This window comes from Cornus florida, unplaced genomic scaffold, assembly GCF_030987335.1.
Source record: "Cornus florida cultivar Cherokee Brave unplaced genomic scaffold, ASM3098733v1 CherokeeBrave_3.0.0_Hap2_Chr07, whole genome shotgun sequence".
NCBI lineage: Eukaryota > Viridiplantae > Streptophyta > Magnoliopsida > Cornales > Cornaceae > Cornus > Cornus florida.
Genome location: NW_026775577.1, coordinates 60,837,605 through 60,858,549, shown reverse-complemented (window position 1 = coordinate 60,858,549; position 20,945 = coordinate 60,837,605). Strand labels below are relative to the sequence as shown.

At 36.3% G+C, this 20,945-nt stretch overlaps 2 protein-coding genes across 6 annotated transcripts; one reads left to right on the top strand and one right to left on the bottom strand.

Annotated features, from left to right (window-relative positions):
* Positions 1 to 3,209: 3,209 nt before the first annotated feature.
* Positions 3,210 to 14,132, top strand: LOC132267254 (uncharacterized). 4 transcript variants are annotated; one of them, XR_009468952.1, is made up of 9 exons: positions 3,210 to 3,631; positions 7,391 to 7,626; positions 11,026 to 11,358; positions 11,441 to 11,475; positions 11,880 to 11,942; positions 12,906 to 13,038; positions 13,393 to 13,452; positions 13,688 to 13,745; positions 13,851 to 14,132. XR_009468952.1 is itself a non-coding variant. In XM_059768366.1 (8 exons), the coding sequence occupies exons 2-7, from the start codon at positions 7,500 to 7,502 to the stop codon at positions 13,407 to 13,409; spliced, it is 708 nt and encodes a 235-aa protein (XP_059624349.1). In that variant the 5' UTR covers positions 3,210 to 3,631; positions 7,391 to 7,499; the 3' UTR covers positions 13,410 to 13,452; positions 13,688 to 14,132. The 4 variants fall into 4 exon arrangements, 2 of the variants coding, with proteins under 2 accessions (XP_059624349.1, XP_059624346.1); XM_059768366.1 differs by having other exon boundaries at positions 13,688 to 14,132; XR_009468951.1 differs by having other exon boundaries at positions 3,211 to 3,631; positions 13,393 to 13,745.
* An 861-nt stretch (positions 14,133 to 14,993) lies between these two features.
* Positions 14,994 to 18,608, bottom strand: LOC132267253 (pentatricopeptide repeat-containing protein At4g39620, chloroplastic). 2 transcript variants are annotated; one of them, XM_059768361.1, is made up of 3 exons: positions 17,905 to 18,608; positions 17,242 to 17,279; positions 14,994 to 16,273 (listed from the first exon to the last, which is right to left on the bottom strand). In XM_059768361.1, the coding sequence occupies exons 1-3, from the start codon at positions 18,259 to 18,261 to the stop codon at positions 15,169 to 15,171; spliced, it is 1,500 nt and encodes a 499-aa protein (XP_059624344.1). In that variant the 5' UTR covers positions 18,262 to 18,608; the 3' UTR covers positions 14,994 to 15,168. The 2 variants fall into 2 exon arrangements, with proteins under 2 accessions (XP_059624344.1, XP_059624345.1); XM_059768362.1 differs by lacking the exon at positions 17,242 to 17,279 and having other exon boundaries at positions 14,994 to 16,281; positions 17,905 to 18,606.
* Between the last annotated feature and the right edge of the window lie 2,337 nt (positions 18,609 to 20,945).

Here is a 20,945-nt window from a genome sequence, read left to right as displayed (position 1 = left end):
AGTAACATAAAGCTACTCGTAGGAGATGAGCATGCATCGACCTAGCATTTTACAATTGATATCACTTTAAGGTGAAACATGTTAAAGGGCTCATGCCACCTAGCGTCTATGTCAAGATGCGACTCAGGGAGCATCCTAAGCTACCTTAGAGTATAAGTAACAAGAATCATGATATATATATACATATATGAAACCAGTCAAGGTTGGAGTAATCCAAAGAACATGACAAAAGGACATTAGAATACAAGGATCACATTATGAATGCAATTTACATAGTTAGAACATACCAATTAACACAATGGGGATCATACACGAAATCTTGAACATGGCATAATATCTATGCAGTTAAACAAGATTGGAGCATTTCATAAAACATGAAAGGATTCTTAAATCTTTAAGGTATGTAACACTTGACATTTAAGGAATGAAATCACGGATGAAGCATAAAATCTATGCAATGGACAAGGATGGGATATTCCATAAAACACGAACAGGAGAATACATAAAATCAAGAACAGGGCATAATATCTATGCAATTAAACAAGATTGGTGCATTTCACATAACACGACAAAGACAAGATGTGAAATCAACCAATGTGGAAACTCGAATATCACCCAGATTAAAACCATACTCTTGAGATCACTTTAGGGCTACTAACCTATGGGTACCTTTCCCCTAGTGCACACTATATTATAGGAGGACATTCCCCTGTACTAGAACCGAGTCCTAGCCATGTCAATTCTTGATTGATATCTCCAAGTCCCAAAATCAACAAGTTGTGCAAACCAAGATAGTATCAAAATACAAGAAATGCATTAACCACGTTTCATGCACAACCAAGATTTTGGAACACACAAGTCATGCCCTAAGTTCTCAACTATAATGGCATGTGAAATGTCATGAAACCATAGTATGCATCTATATAGATTAGACCTAAGATATATAGCACATATAATCCATTGAAGTAAATATACTACAAGTATAAGATACATGATTCATTAAGTACATTAATGAAACCTAGATACAAGGAGTCACGATGCTTGATAAAAGATACAAGTTTATGAAATACAAGTCCACTTCATAAGTTCAACAAGAATTCAACATCAAGGCATGATTAACACGATGGAAGCATATAAAGAAATTTAATTTACTTAAGAAATTAAATTAACAAGATTACAAGGCAATTCCAATGTCAAGTTATAAGTTCATTCTAAGCATGATACAACCATGTGAGTTAAATTCCATACACAGGAATTAAATAAATATAAGTTTCAAAACTTATCCGATTATTCTCGAATTGATACACGTGAAGGAACTTGTCAAGGAAATCATGGAAAACAAGTTAGACACTTAGTCAAGTTCAAGGAACCATTGAATGGATTTTAATTAATTAAAATCTCTAGATTTTGAAATACATTTAAATGATCTCAATGTAGTGTATGTTATACAATATGTAAAGATTTGATTTAAGAGCATGTTACAAGTGAATTACATGCAAGATACAACCATGAGTATTAAACTTTAATACTAGAAAAAAAATAAAAAATGATAGATTTTAAAACCTAATCAAATATTCTAGATCAAATATATGTGAAACCACATAGCATGCACATCAAGAATGTCAAGTCGGAATTCCAATGGAGTGGATAGTACACTCGAAATAAATTAATTAATCAAATTAATTAAATATTACTATATTTCAAACATCTCTGATTGAATCCATTAACACTGGTGACCAAAAAAGGAAAATTCCATCAACACCATCAAGCATCGCCATTGATGCGAAGTAAATTGTGTGTATGAAAGAAGAAATACAGAAGAGAAGGAGGAGGAGATGACTAGCTGCAATGAGTAACAATCGCATAGCAACAATAGACGATGAGGATGCTGAACACCTCTAACATCAGCGTGAAGCGGCGATGAGGCTTTATCCATGCCTCACTAGTCACCGCACTGTCGATGACATCTTCAACGATTCCGATTCATCTTCCTCAACTCATTCTTCACCGTCTCGTTCCTACCTTAAACTCCAAACTTCCCATTAGATTGCTCCATCTCTCACATCAAACTGCTGGAATTCTGTAGGCCCTAATTCACTAAAACTTTAACGTCCTTATAACACAGGTTATCTTATAAAAATGAAGAAAACCAAACCTGTGCACACACAAAAATATTATGACAGAACTTACCTTGGCAATCTTTTCTACCAAACCAATACACAGAGATTAAGAAAACCTTCGTTTCTCTCACTGTAAATCAAAGAAATTTCACTTATATAGGGTTTGTGGATTACATACAATGCTTCAGTTTGTGAATTTACAGTGCCTACAGTGAACATCCACACAGAGAGCGAGAAAGGGCGATTTACAAGCTTAGGGTTTGAATTTATATATACACACAAGAACAGAGCTACCATCATGAACACTATGAAGAAATTAACTATAAAAACCTGGCGCGTGACCACACGTTGGGGAGAGTCTTCAGACGTGCAGCGTGGCAGGAAGGAGCATTTTACGCGCAGAAGTGTGCGATGTGTTGAAGCTCATTGTGGTGAAAGAGAACATAGATACATGGTGAACTCTTCGACGCGTGTTAACATGGCTGGTGAAGACTGTTTAGCGGTGAGATTGTGTGCGAATCCGACGAGAAGATCGGGTGAAGGTGATGATCTTAGTGGCAAGATGAGGTCGGCGTTGTCCTTGGTAGCGGAAAAATTAGATGTAGCCTGGACCACCGAGGCCGGAATTGCTGCATAATTTTCTGGCGATGGTTGAAGAGATCAGCTTTGTTTGGGTCGGCTACAACTGTGAGTGTGTTCAGTGATTGCGCTATTGTTGTTGCCGGAGTTGTTGGTGTATTGGAGTGTTGGTAATAAATTATAATGGTCATAAGGGCAACTTCGATATTTTAAATTTTTTGGAATGGCACGTGATCAACTATGGCATATTTAACGGTGAGAAATGACCGGAAGTCCACCGGCGGGTAAATTTTGCAAAAAATTTGATAGTTCAGGAGATTATTTGTAAAAAAAAATAGTTCAGGGGAGTTTTTAGGGAGAAAGAGGAAAGCTCAGAGGGGTTTATTACATTTTACCCTTTAATTTACTTGTTATTAAGAGACTCAATTTGAAATTTATTGAATTCTAAATTTTAAATTAGTCAAAGGTTATTATTATTCAATTCTTATACATTTTATATTTACAACCAAATACTAAATAATAGAACGTGAATAACCATTCTATTCACATTCTCATTTTATTTTCACATTTCATTGCTGAAACCAAACGCTGCATGAGAGTATGTGAGGAGCATGCGCTAGACTGGAAAGTTAGACATTCAGAATTATGGATTTTTAGCGGCTCAGATTTGGGCTTGAAAATGAATTGTGTGACGTTTTGAACATTTTTAGTTGGACAGATTTGGGCTTAAAAATTCCAAATATGAAGAGGGAAACTTCTAAAAGGAACACAAAATTTCAAAATCAACAAGAAGAATCTGCCCTTCACTGCAAGAAAGGGATTTGTTCGCATACGAACACCTACAAACCGCGCACTCTCACACCTCCCGCGCACTCTCACGGCGAGGTCAGTCTATCGGCCACCGTCGACAACCGAAGTCCTTAAACACGCTTGTGAGTTTGTTCTCTAGATATCGCTCCTTAAATTTCTGCTTTTGAATTTCTTCATTTTAGTGGGAAAAGCTTTATGAGCAATCAATTCTTTGCCTGTGGGACATTATTGTTGAACAATGGAATTAGGGTTTATGTTTGTTAGTTGAATTTGGGGGTATAGTAGGGTTCGTGCCTGCTTTGAATTATTTCAATGTTGGTTTGCGAAATGCTTCTCTCCGGGCCTTTGTCATAGCGCCTTGAGAGACTGTATTAGTGTGTCAAATGTCACATGAAAATGGGCAGTGGCGATTTGTTCGTCCCATTGGGTTAAACAGTTAATTGGGATAGTGTATTGAACAATATACAGTGTTTTAAGGACTAAAAATCATAATGGCTTGTTTAGTTTCTTAACTCGTTTTTCAAAATCCTTCTTGTGGTTTTACCATCTCTCTTCATTTTTCCCACCACATTGATCTAGTTAACGCGGATATTAGGTATATATTTCTATATTTCAAGTTCTGTTTGGTGGAAATATTGATAACCTATTTGGCTATCTCTGTTAGCCAATGACTAGGATTTCCTAAGCTCATGGTTGGAGCTTAGTTTTGTTTATTGCTCATGTATACTTAGTTTATAAATGGGTTATGCCCCGATTAATTGCTCTTTTGGGTACCTTGGAGGAAGCTGTAGCTTGTTTCTGGAGTGTGATATCTGGGTAGTAATGTAGAGACTTGTCTTGGCACCTTTTCTATATAATGTAAACCAGGCTTCTAGTTTATTGCCCTTTCTTCCATAAGCTTTATCATCTCTAATGGAGTTGTTATGAAGAATGCCTTATTGACTTGCCTGGTTGGAGATTCACTTGAGTTTCTGAAAAAGAGTGCTGCTGATGTGTTGTAAAATTCTCTCTTTCTCTCTATGTTGCTCATTTTGAATTTCATAATTAATTGTTCTATTATTTTTGCAGACCAGGTGAACAACATTTTGTTCCTACATCCCATCTACATGAATACCTTTTGGGGGCTAGGCTTGTACTCGGTTAGGAGGTTTTTTTTTTTTTTTTATAAGTAATACTTGGTTAGGAGTTGGGACTGAGGAGGATTCCACAGGGATATGTACCCCATCAATACAATACCTGGTTGCGGCAACAACATCAACCATTGGTTATGGTGTCACTGTTGGTACTAAAACTGTGACGACCTATTTGTTAATACGATGTCATACCTAAAGTAGTCATAAAGAATTCAAATTAACTAGGAAGAAGAAATATATTATTATATATGTGCAGTATACAATGCATTGGGGCAAATACATATTCTATTATATAATGCACAATCCTGAAGTTCACTACATGTACCTAGTCTATGACACATAAAACTTGAATTTAAAATATCATTATATTTAGTGTCACGATATGAAAATATTTATCATGCTTTTTTCTACCATAAACTTCTTTGTTCCCCTATTCTTTGTTTTTTTGATAAGTTCTTTGTTCCCCTATTCTCTTGACTAATTTACCAAATAGTACATTTTTATACCGATAACATAGGGTGAGATGTCTTCTTATTAACCAACACTTCAGACCATGTATACTGAATATAGTATTGGCTTTACTAGGCAAGTGGAATTTTTTTTTATAGATATTAACAACAATGCACAAGGCTTTAAGCAAAAGCATACCTTTGCAGTACATATAGTCTCTGAAGAACCCAAATAAAACAAAGAAATCGAAATGCACTACAAACATAGAACAAAGACAATAAGCAAAGATGGATCTATTGCAGAAAATAGAAAAAAGATCAACACAGCTTCAACAGCCGTAATAACAATTAAAAAAAAAAAAAAAAAAAAAACCTTCTAGAGCTGTAAACCAGCTAGGTCTTGCACTTCCCATTAAACCAGTCTGGCCACTTCTGCAAAAGGTATACTAGAGTTCTGGTACAGTCTCGTGCTCCTTTCTCTCCAATATACCAAATGACAGTAGCAATAATCAATTTGTAAGCCTTCTGTGAAAACTGTTGATAAAGAAACCTGTCCACCAACTGAAGCATGGAAGTGCAGAGAGGCAAGTTCCATGACAGCAGAGAGGAGAACCAGTTCCAATTTTCAAATATACTTAGCAAATGAAAAATTCACAAACAAATGGTCTGTATTGTCGTATGCAGACCAGCAGTTATGACTTATAGCTGTAAGACAGAGTCCTTTCTTCCTCAAATTAGTGAAGGACAATAGCTCAAGTGAGAATTACAGCTCAAAGTCTGCAACCAGCCCAGCATAGCTGATACCAAGATTCACTCAAGGACAGAGTTCTCCAACAATTCCAAACACTTGAAAGGAAAAGAGTCCATGATTTAATTTAATTGAATCAGGATGAGGGTGAATCTGCACATCTAATAAGAAGTTCCTCCACTATTGTATAGCAGAAGAGGAAGAAGCTGGAATTTTCCAAGATCCATGGCAGACTATGCTAGAAAGTGTATAATTATTTAGCAAATTAGATCTTCTATCAACCTGTTTCTGAACCTGGCCAGAAGAGTCTGATCTTGGTACCCATTTCCTACCTTTAAAACGACATGCTAAAGCATAAAATCTTGAATCTCTAGCATATTTCTTTAGATCACAGAGTGAGCAAAAGAGGGATAACAGCTCCAGTATGAAGCATTGAAAGTGTAATTACTCCTAAACCTAGCTATCTTTAAGCAGTCCTTGACATGAAGTCATTCCCACACCAACCTGCGAGTTGACGCTATGCTAATGTCCTCCGGATTTCTTATCCCAAAACTTCCCTCAGATTTAGAGATGGTAACTATGCTCCACTTCAGACAATGCGAACCCCACAAGAAATTCCTCATTCTCGCAGAAGCAGGCAACTTGAAGACTGAACACTAATAATATGCATCAGAAGTTAGTGCAATTCTCACCAGCTCTAGCTTGCCAGCCAAAGATTAATTCAAACCATCACAAGAGGAAAGCTTCCTAGTGAACTTATTAACCAGAGGAATGCATGATACATTCAAACCATCCATTTGATTGCATATCAAATTTGATTCATTGACCCATAGTTGATAAAATTTATGGGTTTAACTCTAGGTAACTGTAGTTGAGCTAGATATGATTAGTAACACCCATATTTCAAGTTATTAAATTGAAATTAATGACAGTTATTCTACAAAACCAAATCAATTCCACCTGTCCACTGTGACTTCATTGTTGCTTGCCATCTTAACTAATTTGCTAGCCTGACAAACCTTCCACCCTTGTTGCATTCAATATGTTGTCAACACTGCAATTACATTTTGTGCATGCATCTTGTATGCCACATTCGCATCTATAGCACATCTAGAGAAAATGTTCAACAGTTTCCCATGCCACAATCCTCTCTCTCTCTCTCTCTCTCATGCTCTACATCTAAAGGCCTAGTTATCATCATTAGGGATTCCATAATTAATTTGAGTTATTTGTGACAATGATGTTATATCTCGTGTGCTGCTGCCGTTAAATCCTTCTGTTCATATAGTTTTAGTTTGGCATATGTTTTTAAGGAAACTACATTGTCCTGCACACTACTGTACAATTTTTTTAGGTGTTAACATCATTTGAAAGATTTAAACTGGTTTTCTTTTGACATTTATGGAGATGCTCACAAATCCTGCACACTAGTATACAAAACTTGCTTAGGTATTAGTACTATCATTTGGCACATCAAACTGGTTAGTCTGGTTTTCTTTTGACATTTACAGAGATGTTCACTCACATTATTAGAATTTTTTTTTATCCCAGGTCTGGTATTAAGATATGGCTTGTCAATGATGTACTCACTTTCTAAGGAGTTCCTCCTGATAGTGGCAAAGTTAGATTAAGTTCTTCTGAGTTAACATTGCCTTTCTCAATGGCTAAGCGAAGAGTTAAGAGAACTGTTAAACCATCTGCTTCATCCCCTGTAAGCAATGTTGATGGTGCTGGTCCGAGTAAGCCCCCAACTGAAAAGAGAGAGGATGCATCTAGAGACCAGGAAGGTATGTGTTTCATTGCGTGTTTTTTCTTATCTATAAACAAGCTGTTGCTCATATACAATATTTGTCCTTAATGGTTGTTTGTTTATATTTTTCTAAGTAACTATAAGTATTTCGATGAAAAAAGGGAGTGCCATGCTCGCTGAATAACCAAGGTATACTAGGGGTGGAAATTCTGCCCTACCTGGTGTGTTTCCACCCCGCCTCATCCCTAATGGGATGGGAATGGTGATATATGAACTGGAAAAGGGGTGGGTATGGTAAAACAAAGTTGAACTCAATCCGGATTTGGGCAGGAACAGCCGAACAGGTACATTAGTGTTCCGCCACACCCCCACTCCACCCTTTTTATATAGTGCAAGAGAACCATACCCTTTTTGTTTTGTCATTCCTTAATTCTTAAATATCCTCATATATATGGTATGTCTTTATTCACTAGGGTTTCATTTCATTACTGTAAGTGATGCCTCAGCCTCCCGCTCTCTCTCTCCGGCCTAGCTGTTTGAGGCACTCATCTTCTTTGGCAGCAAAGTGGCAGTGAACCTCTCTCTGGCTTGTCCCTAGTTGCAATGGTGTCTTTTCGCTTGCCAGCAATCTGGTTCTAAACCTGCCTTGTTGCCATCCCTAAGTTATACAAACACAAAAGAAGGAAGAGTTGCACAAAATCAACAAAATACACATAGCACAGAATCAACAAAAACTCATTGGACAAGAGTGGCAAAACATTAAAAAGTCCGGTAACCAATTCTCATCTTGCTAGTATGTGTAGGAGAGATGAATTGGTATTATTTACACAAAATCACTGTTGGGAAACTTGATACTGCATTCCACTCTGGCAGTGCCATTGGCAACAGCTACAATGCTTCAACATAATTTCTTTTTCCAGTTTTAGAAATAAAGCTTTGTGCCATCATCCAAATTCTTTGATTTTCTCTTCTCTAACACAGTAAAAAAATAAAAATAAAAAGAAGATAAAAATAAAAAATAAAAAATAAAAAGGAAAGAGGGGCTTTCTTACATAGAAAGTGTTTATTGGCTAGGGTTACATCCCGTGCCAACTATCCTTCTCTTTACTTGATAGGTTGATAATAGATTGGGCAACAATCACGCTAACAAGACAAAGTAGTAGTGAATGAGGTCATTATCTGCCAACTTGGCATCCTCCCCGCACATGCTACATCCATTCGCATGAGGCTGTCTCTATTTATTGGTTGTTTAAAATTTAATTTTGTCAGTAACTAGGAAAATGATGTAATTTCCAGAGGGGCAAGCATGCTCCAAACTGTGTTCCTAGGAAGGACTCTTTCCACTGTTTTTTTTTTCCTTGGCAAGAAAATACTCACCCATTTGCCCCTATGAGAAATTGAACCCTTACCTTCCAGGTTGGGAGGTATAACAGATGCCACTAGGCTACAAGCCTACAATCCTTGGTGATCTTTCCAAGGCACAAAAATGGTTTAACATAAAACCTCTCTTCCCAGTTTAATTTCCATTCCATGACATCATCATCTTTATTCGACCACAACCAAGAAGAATCACAGTTAGTGATCAAATGGATAGTTAACTAGTAACTTTTGGGAAGGGTGAACCTTTGTTGTCTGTATGGGAAGTTTATTTTGATGTCTAAGGAGCTGGAATTTTTGTGCATCTATCAACCAAATTTCTCACCAATCTTCTTGGAAGAAGCATGCAAAGAAAGTGCTGACTAGTGGTCTTCTTCTTATTATTCTTCTTGCTTGTTACTTGTGATTACATTGTTATGGATAAGGATGGCACATGATTTGAAGTATTAGTTCCAGTCATAATATTAGTGTGAGACTGTTTATTTCCCTGTCACTGGTAAAATCCTTTCTTAATTTGTACTCTGTGAAGTGGAAATCTTAGGAAAGCAATCATGTAGTAAACTGTACTGAATGAATTGTTGAAATGAATAAAGTTTGTTGTTTCTCTTTCTCCTTTTCTAATATTGACAAGTAACAGATTTTAAGTTTTTAATAAATAATTTTGAAACTGGGTTTACATTACACATTGGGTAAATATATTAGCACTCTTTTTTTGATAAGTAAGAATATAATAGAAAGCGTTCAAAAGGGGAACGCATCCCAGAGAGTAAATATAGTAGCATTTGAGGCTCAATTTATTCTAGTGAAAAAGATTTGCTTTTTAACTATTCTGATTGTGCCTCTATTGTTAATATAAAAAAGAAACTATGTGTCATCATTCCTTTCACCACCAATTGTTTCTTATCAAATCGTCCTTCAAGCCACTTATGTAATTTTCAAAATGAAAGAGATTATATTTACTAAAAATCTTTTTAATTTGCTTATTGAATTTATTTGTATTGCAGAACAAATATTTACCTATTGATTATGTATTGGCCAAGATATGGCTTCTGAATCTGTGACATGACAAGGCTTCACTCGGTATTATAATCATTTGAGGCATTATAATTTTGTTTGATTTATGTATGGGGATATATGGTGATATGTCTTGTGTTGGCTGGTGGCATGGTTCTTTAAACCATGGCTAGTAGCTCTTATGATTTCGCACATCGATACTCCCTGATCCACTGAGCTGATTACTCATGCAACCACCTATGAGACAATGGATTCTTCTATTAGTCATGTTGTAAACCATGTTCTGATTTTACCTCTTTAATTAATTAAAAAACTGTGTGTCATTGTTCCTTTCACCATCAATTGTTTCTTATCAAATCGTCGTCGGTCAAGCAGCTTATGTAATTTTCAAAATGAGAGAGATTATTTTAAAGGATTATAAATTTTCTCAAAAATCTTTACTTTCTTATTGTATTTATTTGTTTTGCAGTAAAAAATATTTACCTATTGATTTTATATTGGCTAAGATATGGCTTCTGAGTCTGACATGACAAGGTTTCACTCGGTATTGTAATCATTTGCAAGATTATAATTTAGTTTGATTTATGTATGGGGGATATATTGTGATATGTCTTGTGTTGGTTGGTATCTTGGTGTTTTAAACCATGGTTAGTAGCTCTTATGATTTTGCACATCGATACTCCCTGATCCACCAAGCCGAGCTGATCACTAATGCAACCATTTAAGAGAAAACGGATTCTTCTATGATTCATGTCGCAAACCATTCTCAACTCTCTTTCTCTCTCTCTCTCTCTCTCTATCTCATGTTTTCAACCATCTTTGATTTCTCCAAACTATTGAAATGCTGTTTTGATGCTAGCTCTCATTGACTTTTTTTTTTTTTTTGCAAGAGTGACTGAGTTACAGTATTTTTTTTAGTTTCCTGTTTTTATGATTCATATAATAATAATTTCTCATAAATGAGAAGGAAGTGCAATAGTGCTTAAAATTCTTTTTACTTCTTTTACTTTTCTTGTTTAATTATTAGATATTTATCATTTTACAGTTGAACGACAAAGTGCCGCAATCAGGGCCATCCGTGATATGGAGATTGATCATTTGCTGACTGCATTACGTTTGCTCCGCTCATATTTCAATAAGGAACAACTGCAGACTCCTGTTCTGCAATTTTTCAGGGAAAACCTTCCTGATCTGTCAATAGTGAGAAAAGATGGAGAGTATGAAGTGCAATGGAAGGACAAAGATGGTAACTTATCAATGAGCCAGGCTGATAGAAGAAGCATACATGCTTCTCTTCTGCATAGGATGTCCATGGTTTATCCTGACTGCTCTGCCGCAATGCCGCCTTTCGGTGGCTTTGAATTTTCAAGCAAAGCAGGTATTATAGCTCTGACTTGATACATGTGAAATTCGAGTTCTTACTTTGAATGTCTTTTAATGAGTTATTTGGTTGGTGGTAGGGAAAGCAGGCCCTTTTGGTGTGGACAATCTGCAGGTAAGTGATTTTGTATGTCCTTGAATGAATTTTGTTGCATTTATTAATGCACTTCTTTTCCTTGATGTAGTATGGATTTTTTTCTACTAAACAATGCTCCCTTCTGGTACATTATTACTTGGTGGGTGATAGGAAAATTTGGTTATAGTATATTGCTGTAGTTTCACTAAGCTTTAAGAGAATGGTTATTGAATTTTCCATGTTTTCTTGCCTGGAAACATTTTGTTGTTGTTATTGTCGTTTTGTTTTTTTTGGCTGCATATATAGTAGGTATTTTTACTTTTTTATTAAATGCACATATATGTGATTATAGCATTTAACTATATATAGCATGCTTTAATGTCGTAATATGAACATTTTTTTCCTCATTCCTCATATTCTGCTTTAATGTTTCCCTCTTGTAGGTTTTGGAAGAGCCATCAGATACTCAGATGTTTGGCTTGCAAGATGGTCTCCAAACTCCAGCGGTTTGTGCTGCTTGATCATTTCTGGATGATTCTTTTTGGCTGCTCTTTGCTGTTTATTACATTCCTGGAACTCTTCTTTCGTTAATCTAAAACTGAAGAACCAAATTCATGTTTCATTTGCTGAAATAGATAAAAGGGATCATAAATTTACTGGACTGCATAAGTGAGTTCAGGACTTTAATTTCTTTAGTTTTACTCCTAGACCCTGAAGAACTTCCAATGGGCATGCAGTATGTATTGAAAATCTACCCAGATGCTTTGGTGAAAACATACTTGTCACAGCCCCGCTTAGGTGAAAATATAGTTGTCACGACCCGCTCTTCAGTGTAGATGTTGTCCACTTTGTGCACACTCTGTGATTATTGTTTTCAAAATGTGTCTACACAGTTAGGAGATGTTCACACATAAAATGCCAACAAACTCTCCCTTGCCAAACCAACCGCCGCCCCCTGACCCTCATGGACTTGTGCATGCTTCCCCCATTTTGGCTGTGGATTGACTCTGATACCATCATTGTGTATAGATTGTCTGCTTTACACATTTTATGTATCTACACAGTTGGGAGGCATCCACACATATAAGTGCCAACAACCTCTCCCTTCCCAGGTGATGTGGATAGTCTCAATACTCTTGATGGGTTCCATGAGATGACAAAGTTTTAGGGGAGTGCCTGTTGCATACCCATTTCTCTATTTTGTGGGATTCTGAAGTTGGATTGTTAAAATCAAAATAGACTACATCATTTATTTTAAGGCTTTGCAAAATTTTCAATTGGATAGAGGAAATAAGAAAATGTATCCTAATAATTAGTTGGTTAGATTAGTCAAGTCGAAACTCGAAGGACAGCTCTTTGGAAATGTGGTACTAGTCAAAAACTTAATGGAATATCTAGATGGCTGTATGCTTGTTTTTGTAGTACCTGAGATCCTGGAAGGACTCAAGTGGATATCACTGTAACTGCAGGTGAGTAGCCAGAGGTTGTCTGTTGGAATGACACCCAAAACTCTAAGGCTTCCTAAGCACGGGGAGATGCTTTTATCTGTCCATGGCTCACCGCTTGGTGTCTATAAGGAAGACAATATGGAAGCCATAAATGGTATGCTTCTCTTTTGGTAAAGATTCTCCCTCTTTCAGTTCAACATGTCAACAACGTTAAAACTTCATGCTTGTTATTGCCTTCTTTTCTTCACTTGTGATTGTGAAATGGCAGATATGTTCCTCTGACCAAAGTGAAAACTGATTCCTAAAATTGTTAGAAGTTGATTGCTTGTTTTTTCCATTAAAAATAATTTGGTTAAAGGAATCCCTTTGCCTTTTTTTCCTTTACCGGTGAAATGGCAGCTATATTCCTGACCAAAGTGAATAATGATACCTAAAATTGGTCTAGAGGTGATAACACATGATTCCAGATCTCTTATTTTTATTTTGATGTGTTATCTCATATTTGCAGAGTCAGAAGAGGGTTAAGCGGCTACTGGTTCAATTAGGCCGGATGGTTGAAGAATTCGTGGTACCTGCCAACTCAAGGCTGTTTTTGAATGTGATTTCATTATTGTATCATCAGTGTAATTGTGCCTATATTCCAATGGATCAAAGTCTGTGATGAGTGTCCCTCCCCTCCCCTTGAGCTTTCTTTCGTATCTTGCACCTCTTCTTCATATATTTGCCTCTCCATAAAGATAATTGCTCAATGAACTTTGTCTTCTTTTTCTTTTAAACTTCACATAATTTACATGAAATATCAGGTTATATATTGATTTCCTATGAGTACATAATTCATCCCATGCTTCCATACCATTTGAGGTGAGTTTTTCTCTCTTTTTTGTTTTTTGTTTTTTGTTTTTTTTCATCCACTTTATCTTTCTCGCTTTTCATTAACCTCTGGTTCTATTCCCCCTTGTTGTGTAGGCATATGAATTTACCTTAGAATGTTTGTGAAGCAGTATGGAGTTATGTCATCTCCATGGGCTGTCAGGAAAGGTCCCCAGGATTAATGTCAGATATGTTGGTTTTGCAATTTACTGATAAATAATGAGACATTTGTTGTCATTTAGATTGTAAGAAAGTTTTGCTTTGTCTGGATGGCTGCTTTGTCTCGATGGCTGAATGTGGGGATTTTGAGAAATCATTACATGGTTTCGGCCAATCACATGCTCTCATGTATGCAATTGTATTGTTTTTATTTTTTTATTTTTTTATTTTATGTAGTCACGTGTGATAGGTCAGGATGGTGGGACCATGTAGATCCAACGGGAACAGCATAAAAGACTCAGGTTCATTTTTGGATGAAAATGGGGATACAGAGAAAAATAAATTAATTAAATTAAAGTTTTTCCTGATCATTTAATAATTTAAATAACCGAAATTGTATCTGAAGAATTGTAAAAAGTTTAGAGAAATATTGGGGTTTATTTATTTATTATTATTATTTTTTTGAAGTGATTCAAAATTTGCCCAAACCATTGGAAAGGCAGCTAATAATGTGGAGTTGATTATTGAGAATTGCTTTGGGGGAAGTTACTTCTATGCCTCCATGTTGAAAAATTGGAGAACTCGAAATTTTTGGAATGATTATGTTGCAAAATATTGTTTAGTACAAAAAGAAGCAGGCTTTATTTTATGTGGAATTCCTTTTAGGCTGGTTTGGCCCTATCCGACTGGTCACGTGAAGTAATGGGACGCAGCAGCCTGTGGAAATTCACAAGTTTGTTTCTTCTTCTTTTTATTTTTTTACGATTTCAAATATATTTCTGAAATTTTTTAATGAATTTCAATGTTGTCAGTGGCCGCTATGTTTCGTGTTTAATTAATAATGATGGAAATGAAAAAATTAAAAAATATATATATATATATATATGAGCTATTGAACTGGTTGACAGTTTATTATGTCAACATATTTTTAGATTTCATGTAAAAATCCCATGAGTTACAAATTTGAATCCTTTTGATATAAAATTAAAAATAAAAAATAAAATAAAATTTGAATTCCAAATTAATACTTGAGAACAAACAGGATGAACAGAACCTTGAAGAAACAGGTTGAACAGAACATTTCAAAAAAATAATAATAATAATAATACAACTTATCATATAGTCAAACAATATGGACTCAGAAGTTCATTAATTTGCTGCTGAATTGCTAATCATTCATATAAAAGCTCTACTTCGAATTTCAGCTTTGTAGAAAATGAGAAAAATACAGCCAACACTCCCAATCTACTTTCACCTATGCCTTGGCAGTATTCTGTACCCTACTCAAACCATTTTTGACACTAACAGAGTCTGCCGGTGCCGGTAAAGACCTGAAAACCCCCAAAGCATCCAGGAAGAACCTCTTATTAGGGATGATACCATCTCCGTCCATGTGTTTCAGCAACTTCTGCAAAAGCTCCTTCATATTGGCTTTGGTGTATGCCTTATAGAGAAGTTTATAAGTAGAGGAATCTGGAAGCACCCCAGCGTTACGTGCAGTCTCAAACAGCATTGCTGCCTCCACTGGTAAACCATTCATGCAGTAAACATCGAGCATACGGTTTAGAGTTGAAGCCTTCACCTCGTTCCCAGACGCCATCATCCCGTCAAATATTTCCCTAGCCCTACAAACACAATCACAAAATCCGTACATCATGATGAGGCACTCAAAGGTAATGAAGCTAGGGGCATTTCCCATATCATTCATCTTCTGAAAAACGAACTCTGCTTTCTCCCTTAGCCGTGCTTTCCCATAATTCGTGATCATTGAATTGAATGTAGGAAGTGTCGGTTTCTCCTTGGAACGCACCAAGCTCTTAAACACCTGTTCCATCTTATCAAATTCTTGCTTCCTCCCGTACGAATCAATCAGCAAGTTGAAAGTGATGACATCTGGCTTACATTGATTACTCTTCATAAGGGAAAGCACGGATTCCATTTCTCGGATCATCCCATTCTTCCCATAGGCATCCATCACGCCATTGTATGTGAAGATATCAGGGGCAATAATGCTCTCGTCAAGATCTTTGAACAAAGCATTAACTTGATCGACATTTCTGGCTTGAGCAAAAGCTCTCAAAAGAATGTTGAATGTCACAATGTTAGGCTTACATCGCGGCATTCCCTTCATCTTGTCAAAGTACCCAAGAGCTTTAGCCAAAGCCTTCGATTTGTCCCTTGAGTGGAGGTGAGCAGTGATGAGTGCATTGTAAACAGAAGTGTCAGGCCGGCACCCACTGTTACGCATCTCCGAGAAAAGCCACATCGCTAGCCGGGTTTGGCCTTCCTTTCCCATAACTGATATTAACTTCGAGTAAATCCCATTATCAGCTATATACCACCGTTGTTTTTGCATCCACCTGAACACCTAAATATAAGATATCTAAGTGAAGCAACCATTCAAAAACGCAATACCAACACTATGTATCATAAACTTGTTTTACACAAATCAAGCTCGGCAACCAATCCACCATGATTATAAAGTAGCATACCTTTTATGGAATTACCATTAGAACATATGCAAAGCAACCATTTATTCAAGTCATTCGCATGTTTGATAAAACCTGAAAATGAAGTACTGAATTTTACGAGCTAGAATTTATGAGTGAGAGTTAAAAATTAAGATTTTTTGATATCTTTCGAATTTTAAGTGTTTAAAAATCGAAATTACTATCACTTAAAATTCTAGCCCATTCTAAGTGGCGCTTTACTATTTTAAGTGGCATTCAAATTGCGTTATCAGGCACACTTAATTGGAGAAACGCTTAATTTGTTCAGAATTAAGTGTTGAATTGGATTATCAAACAACACCTACATGTTTGAGTTCTAACTTGCTTTATATAGAATCCGGCTGGGTTGCAACCATTTCGCCAAAAAACAAAATTCCATATGCCATATGGTATGGTATTGCTTTGAGTTTATATGAATGTAAGAAGGCGGCAATATATATATATATATTTATTGATCAAGTAAGTACTCAAACACACTTTTGCCCACACTTGAGCTTGAACCCCTCCACTCTTCTGAGGATAGGGAGGTTATACCATTGGGCTAGAGGCCCTTTGTAAGGCGATGATGTTAAAAATATGAACTAAATAAAATACAACAATGTTAACAATACAATGTGTAGCAACATAAATTTACAAGTGACTGTGTTGACTACATATTAAATTCTCACTCAGTATATAATCAATTAAGAAATCAAGCAAAACATATAAAAAATCATCAGTGCAAGCAGAACATGAAGAAATTTAAGACACCTAGAAGATTAAAATGCATGAATTTTCTTTTAGAGAAAGAGATAAATGGGGTGCCCCAAAGACCTAACCTCAAGGCACTGACGCCACTCCCTCCTCTTTCCAAGCTCTTCAAACAGGTGAAAACAGTGTTCAGTTCAGACAAATTTGCGCGTGCCATATGGTATGATATTGCTTTGAGTTAATATGAATGTAAAAAAGAAGGCAATAATGTTGAAAATATGAACTATATAAAATACAACAATGTTAACAATGCAATGTTTAGTAGCATAAATTTACACGACTCTGATTAATACAAATTAAATTTGCACTGAGTGTATAATGTATATACAGATATGATATATAAAAGATCACAGTGCCAGTAGAACATGAAGAAATTCAATACAACAGAAGATTACAATGCATGAATTTTCTTTTAGAGAGAGATAAACGGCGTGCCCCAAAGACCCAACCTCTTGCACGCGCCATATGGTATGATATTGCTTTCAGTTTATATGAATGTAAAACGAAGGCAATAATGTTGAAAATACGAACTATATAAATTACAACAATGTTAACAATGCAATGTTTAGTAACATAAATTTACATATGCTTTTGATGACTACATATTAAATTTGCCCTGAGTGTATAATGTACATACAGATATGATTTATAAAAGATCACAGTGGCAGCTGAACATGAAGAAATTCAAGACACTAGAGATAGAGATGTAAAGGGTGCCCAAAAGACCTAACCTCAAGGCACTGAAGCCACTTCCTCCTCTTCCCAAGCTCTTCAAACAGACGAAAACAGTGTTCAGTTCTGACAAATTTAACATACTTGTCCAGTGTGGTCACCAACGGCCTTTTGTCATCGAAATTCATCAGCAGAACACGAACGAGCTCTTCTGTTTCCGAATTCCTCTCCATCGAATTCCTCTTGTATCGTTTCGCAGCACAGGAGATGCTGAAACCGGGTCTCTTCCTGAGAGTACATAGCTGGGTAGTATTGCAATTCTGTTGGGAAGATACAGAGAAATTTGGGGCGAATATGGTATGAACAGGCAAGAATTGCAGAGACCCAGATGATAAATTTACTGAAATGTTCATCATTGTGTCGTTAAATTCAAAGATGAGAGGTTTCGGTGTTGGAACGGAAGTGATTCATTTGGTGTGCGAGTTCTGAGTTTTCGTTGAGGAAAATAATCAAACAAGTGGTGAACAGACTCAAGAGAAACGATCCACAACCGTGGGATGTAATTTGGACTAAAAAGATTTTCAATTTCTTACCTCGAATTGCAAAACAATTAACTTTTATTTGTAGACTGTAGGAAAAAGATAATGTGGAGAGCCTAAAAAAGATGACCGAGGTGAGGATGAGTGGTCCGTGCACTTGTAGCACTTCAGCATATTACGTGGTTCCAAGAAGGAAGAGTCTCCGTAAACATGTCTATCTCAATGATATATTCCATCCAAAAATATATTATAGTACAGTATATATTAATGCATTATTTCTTTTTAAAATTTTATATAAAATACTGTTACTTAAGATTAGTTTTTAAAAATAAATTAGCACCTTTTTACATGACTAATTAATGGAGACAATTTTATTTTAATTTTTCGTTTTTTTTTTTTTTTTTGAAAGGTGAGATAATTTTTTGGGAATAAAGTATATGTATTGTCCACAATGATGGCGTCGAACTCGAGCCTCTTATCTATAAGAGTAATGATGCTAATATCTACTTGTTAGTAGGACTATATATGGACCGAATTGCGGGCTCGGTTCACTAAGGGCTTGGGTTTGGGATCGTTCGTTAAGTGAATAGTCGAGCTCGATCTTAATTTCTAGGCTCGTTTACTAAACGAGCCGAGCCTGATCAGTGTTAAGCTCGGCTCGTGTAGGTTTCGTGAATATGAACTTTTGTAGATTCATTTATATTATGAACATATATTCATATAAGGTTTGTATATGTTCGTGAACAATAGGTTGGTTAATGATTCGTTTACCCTTGTTTGTTTTTAATTTTTTTGTTGGAATTAATAAATTTTTGGAAGTATAAATAAAAAATAATGATTTACTAAACGAGCCTGGCGAGCTTGTAAACGAGCTTGAGTAGATTTTGAACATGAGTTCAATTTAATTTCTTAATCAAGCCGAACCGAGCCCAACCTCTTTAATACCATGACGAGCCCGAGCCAGAGCTAAGTTTTTTGAGCTCGTCAACCGAGCCCGCGCTGAGCTATAAACAAATGAGTCCGAACAGCTTAAAGCTAGGCTCGACTCAGTTCATTTGCTGCTCTACTTGTGAGACTTATTTTTAATAGTGAAATAATTAAAGCTACTGATAGCTGGAGACTTAATTTTGGGCCCCACTTCAAAAAATCATAGATGTCATCCTGTTAAGTACTCCTATTTTTTAGGGTGAAGTGTAAAAAACACCCTCAAGTATGCTTATAGTGTATATCACACCCCTCCAGTGTAAAAAATACCCCTCAAGTTTTAATTTGGTGCAATCAAGTCCCACTTGCAAATTTAAAATCAAATTTGACTAAAGTACCCTTAGTCAATAATTTTATAAAATATATAAAAATACAAAATTTCGTAAAAAGACTAAAAAGGACAATAAATAGCCCCTGCATCTCATGCAATAGCCGGCACTGGCAAGCAAGGAGAAGACAGGCTCCGCCGTCGTTGCACAGCCATTAGTCCAGCCCAGCTTCATCATAGCCGCAGCCACCGCCGAACCAAACCCATCTCACCGGCCGTCCATCTCTGCCGGTCCACGGATCCGAAGCTCACTGCCGCAATCCGTCCCAAGTCGCCATTTCAGCCATCTAGTCCGCTTCTGTCGCTACCGAAGAGGTTGTGATTTTTGCCGGCATTGTGAATCTGGCCGTGAAGAAGAAGCTCAGTGGATGGAGAAGAACCCACTAGCGACTATGGATCCGGGGATGGGCGGGCGGCTAACGAGATCTCACGATTATATTATATTTTGAAATATAATATACTATACTTAGTCTCTGATGGGCTCCAACATGGTTACCGCAACATTACTAGCAATACCATCCGCCATTTTTAACTCACCAGCAACAACCTTTAATTTGTTTCTTTCTATTTTCTCTCTCTAAGCAGACAGGTGCAATACAGAATATGAAGGAAAGCTACAACTTTTTTTTTTTTTTTCTTTTTTTCTTTTTTGGGAAAAGGAAGAAGCTAAGAAATTAAAGGAAGAGACTTGAAGACAAATACAAAGAGTTTGATTTTGAATTAATGACAAACAAAAGTGAAAGATTTTCTTTTTAGGGGATGAAAAGTGAAGATTCACAAGGAGACACTCGAGAGATACAAATTGAGGTGTAAGAGAGTGCCTAATTCAAATTTAACAGAAAAATTAATGGACAGAATGTGGGAAATTGAAGACACTGAAGGGACAAAAAGAAGAAGCAGATGATGCAATACAAAGGAAATGGAAGCAATAGAAACTAATACACGAAGCTAAAAGATAGTTGTTGTTGAGGAAACTAGAAATGAGATTTAAACATACCTCTGAATTAAGCCAATCTTGTTCAGATAATGCAAGCTATATATATCCCAAATCCAAATGCACCAATTGACTCTGACTTTCAATGACAACCAGAACCAAAGAAATCAAATAGATGATTGGAAAGTGAAGATTCAGTAGATGGATGATGGTGAGACTGTGAGATGAGTAAGAGAGATCAGATGTGGAGGGACTGCAGATAAAGAGAGAGAGAAATGCAAATTCAGATGTTAGAGAGAGAGAGAGAGAGAGAGA

What these genes read in the sequence shown, in the direction of transcription:
- LOC132267254 (XM_059768366.1), top strand. Translation starts at nt 7,500, where the DNA reads ATGGCTAAGCGAAGAGTTAAGAGAACTGTTAAACCATCTGCTTCATCC. An exon ending in TGAATTTTCAAGCAAAGCAG is followed by an intron (nt 11,359 to 11,440) that starts GTATTATAGCTC and finishes GGTTGGTGGTAG; the next exon opens with GGAAAGCAGGCCCTTTTGGT. An exon ending in ATGGTCTCCAAACTCCAGCG is followed by an intron (nt 11,943 to 12,905) that starts GTTTGTGCTGCT and finishes CTGTAACTGCAG; the next exon opens with GTGAGTAGCCAGAGGTTGTC.
- LOC132267253 (XM_059768361.1), bottom strand. Translation starts at nt 18,261, where the DNA reads ATGATGAACATTTCAGTAAATTTATCATCTGGGTCTCTGCAATTCTTG. An exon ending in AGTGGCTTCAGTGCCTTGAG is followed by an intron (nt 17,280 to 17,904) that starts GTTAGGTCTTTT and finishes ACCTGTTTGAAG; the next exon opens with AGCTTGGAAAGAGGAGGGAG. An exon ending in AGTGGCGTCAGTGCCTTGAG is followed by an intron (nt 16,274 to 17,241) that starts GTTAGGTCTTTG and finishes TTAGGTGTTCAG; the next exon opens with GTGGATGCAAAAACAACGGT.